Source organism: Cyprinodon variegatus, unplaced genomic scaffold (assembly GCF_000732505.1).
Source record: "Cyprinodon variegatus isolate N-32 unplaced genomic scaffold, C_variegatus-1.0 Scaffold937, whole genome shotgun sequence".
Classification (NCBI taxonomy): Eukaryota; Metazoa; Chordata; class Actinopteri; order Cyprinodontiformes; family Cyprinodontidae; genus Cyprinodon; species Cyprinodon variegatus.
Genome location: NW_015151390.1, coordinates 22,808 through 25,028, shown reverse-complemented (window position 1 = coordinate 25,028; position 2,221 = coordinate 22,808). Strand labels below are relative to the sequence as shown.

Here is a 2,221-nt window from a genome sequence, read left to right as displayed (position 1 = left end):
TTAGAAACTCAGAAGCTGATCAAATATCGGGTTAAATATCGGTGGGGTGGCCGATGTCCGATATTCAGTTTTAAGGCCGATACCGATAGGTTATATCGTGCATCCCTAATATAATCTTCTTCCTGACTCGGTAAGGATAAAGCAACAGCAGCAAAAAAAAAAAAAAAGTCACCCTTTTTTTATAAACTTGATAACACAGCGTTTTGTTTTCAGACTGGTCATGTGGTCTAATGAAACCAAAAATCTTTTTTTGACATAATGACCTTTATTATATATGGAGAAGGGGGAGAGAGGAATGTGATGGTGAGGAAACGCAGAGATATGTGGAATTGAATTGAATTGAATTTAAATTGGCTTTTTTTTTTTTTTTTGTGACAGGACCTGTTAGTGCCAGCATAGATCAAATTGCAGTTTAGGCTCCGATAAAATCGATCTGTGATCAAAACCTTATATAAAGTGAAAATAAAGCTCTGAGTGAAAACATGATACATTCTAGCTTCAGTTCCCTCTTATGTGTGAATGCAAGCCTGATGAAACACCTTGCCTTTGCTCTAACAACATAAAATGGATCTAATTTATTTATTCATGTAAACACTCATACATCATCTGTTCATTGACATTTTACATATTATTTTATGTGATGTTATTTTTCTGTCTACAGAGACCAGAGGAGCGGCCGTCCTTCTCTCAGCTTTGTCTGATGCTCTCTGACGTTTTGGAGGACGACATTCTTCCCTCCACCTGATAATGCAGACTCCTCCTTGCTGAAGCAAAGTGACCGCTCCACGTGTTCGTCAGATAAAAGCCATTTCCGAAGGCACCGGTGATGGATTTAAACCACAAAAAGGAAGGCGAGTGTTCTGCAAAGTATTGCTGCTTAAGACATCAGAAACTGTCTGCTGACCACATCTGCTTTTCAGCTGCATAAACTGACAGCCTTCAGTAAAAACTCACAGGCTCTCTCAGAGGAGACATTGACTGTAAAACCTGAATCATTTCAGCTTTCATTTTTGATTTTTTTTTTTCTTTTTTTTAATGAAGTTCTCCTTATCTTGCCTGCCCAGTAAAGATGTGGAGCTTTGGTGAATTTTACCTGCAGAACGGCAGCTTTTCATTTAAATCCAACACTTCCTTAACTAAGTTTGGGGTAAAAGGAAATGTGAAAATAATTCTGCCATTTAGAGGGAGCTCAGGTTAGAGCTTCAAATAAATTAAATTCCCATCATCTTAAATGTTATTGAATACAATAAAAATGTTCACTCAATGATATTCTGTGATCATTTTGATATTGAGCTTGACAACTCAAAATATTTGAGTCAACATCAAACTTAAGTATTTGAATGTAGTGGAGACTTGTGCAGATCAGTGTGACCTCATTGGCTGACTCTTGATAAATGATTGTGACCAGACGACAACAGGTAGCTGTGAATATTAATGGTTTTTTCAGTACTTTAAAAGCAAAACTGAGAATACACCAAAGCTCACTGTTTGACCCACATTCAGTGCTGTTGTTCTGGATCTAATTTTCTTTTTATACATGTTTAAAATGTCAAGAATGTATTTTTGATGCCATAGCTCCCTGAAAATTGATGGTTTACAATTTTATTTCTAAGCTGCAACAAGTGTTAAGATAATTTCATGATATGTTTATATAACAAAGGCACATACACAATTACAGCTCAAGTGACTATAAAACCTGTAGACCTAAAACGGTTCATTTGGTTTTACATTTGTAAAAAAAAAAAATTGTATCTATAATGCAAAATTAAATAAAGACTATTTCTATGCTGGACTTAATATTCTTGGTTGTTAATATCTGTGTTCATTTTGTTTTGCTCTTGTGTTTTTTTTGTTTTTTTATCCTACCATTGTGTTTGTAATTTCTGTCGCTGTGTCGTTGCTTTTATTTATCAAAAAACAGGATTTAGTTGGTACGATCATGAGAGACAATAGTTGGACTGTGATAGTGTGGTCCTGTCCCGATTCCTCCATCTGTTCATGTGTCCTGGCTACTTGGCTGGGGGGGTGTTCCTTTGGCTGGCATTCACCGGGAGTATGTGAGATCAAATCTTGCCCAGGGCTTCTGTTGTGTACCTTGGCACATGTGTTAATCCTCTCCTGCACCGAAGATGATGTTGAAAGCATCCTAGTTGGATTAAAGTGAAAGAGAAGGATGGTTTCTGAAGTTTCTTCTTTACTTTGTAAATCAGGATCTCAGCGT

At 36.7% G+C, this 2,221-nt stretch overlaps 1 protein-coding gene across 1 annotated transcript in view; it reads left to right on the top strand.

The window, feature by feature from the left end:
* The window catches only part of LOC107100113 (tyrosine-protein kinase Tec-like), a 41,857-nt gene extending 40,072 nt beyond the window's left edge, over positions 1-1,785 (top strand). Inside the window, exon 17 of the mRNA XM_015398482.1 lies at positions 662-1,785. Within this exon, the coding sequence (XP_015253968.1) occupies positions 662-745 (84 nt within the window). The 3' untranslated portion in view covers positions 746-1,785. The remainder of the gene's footprint in view (positions 1-661) is intronic.
* Positions 1,786-2,221: the final 436 nt, after the last annotated feature.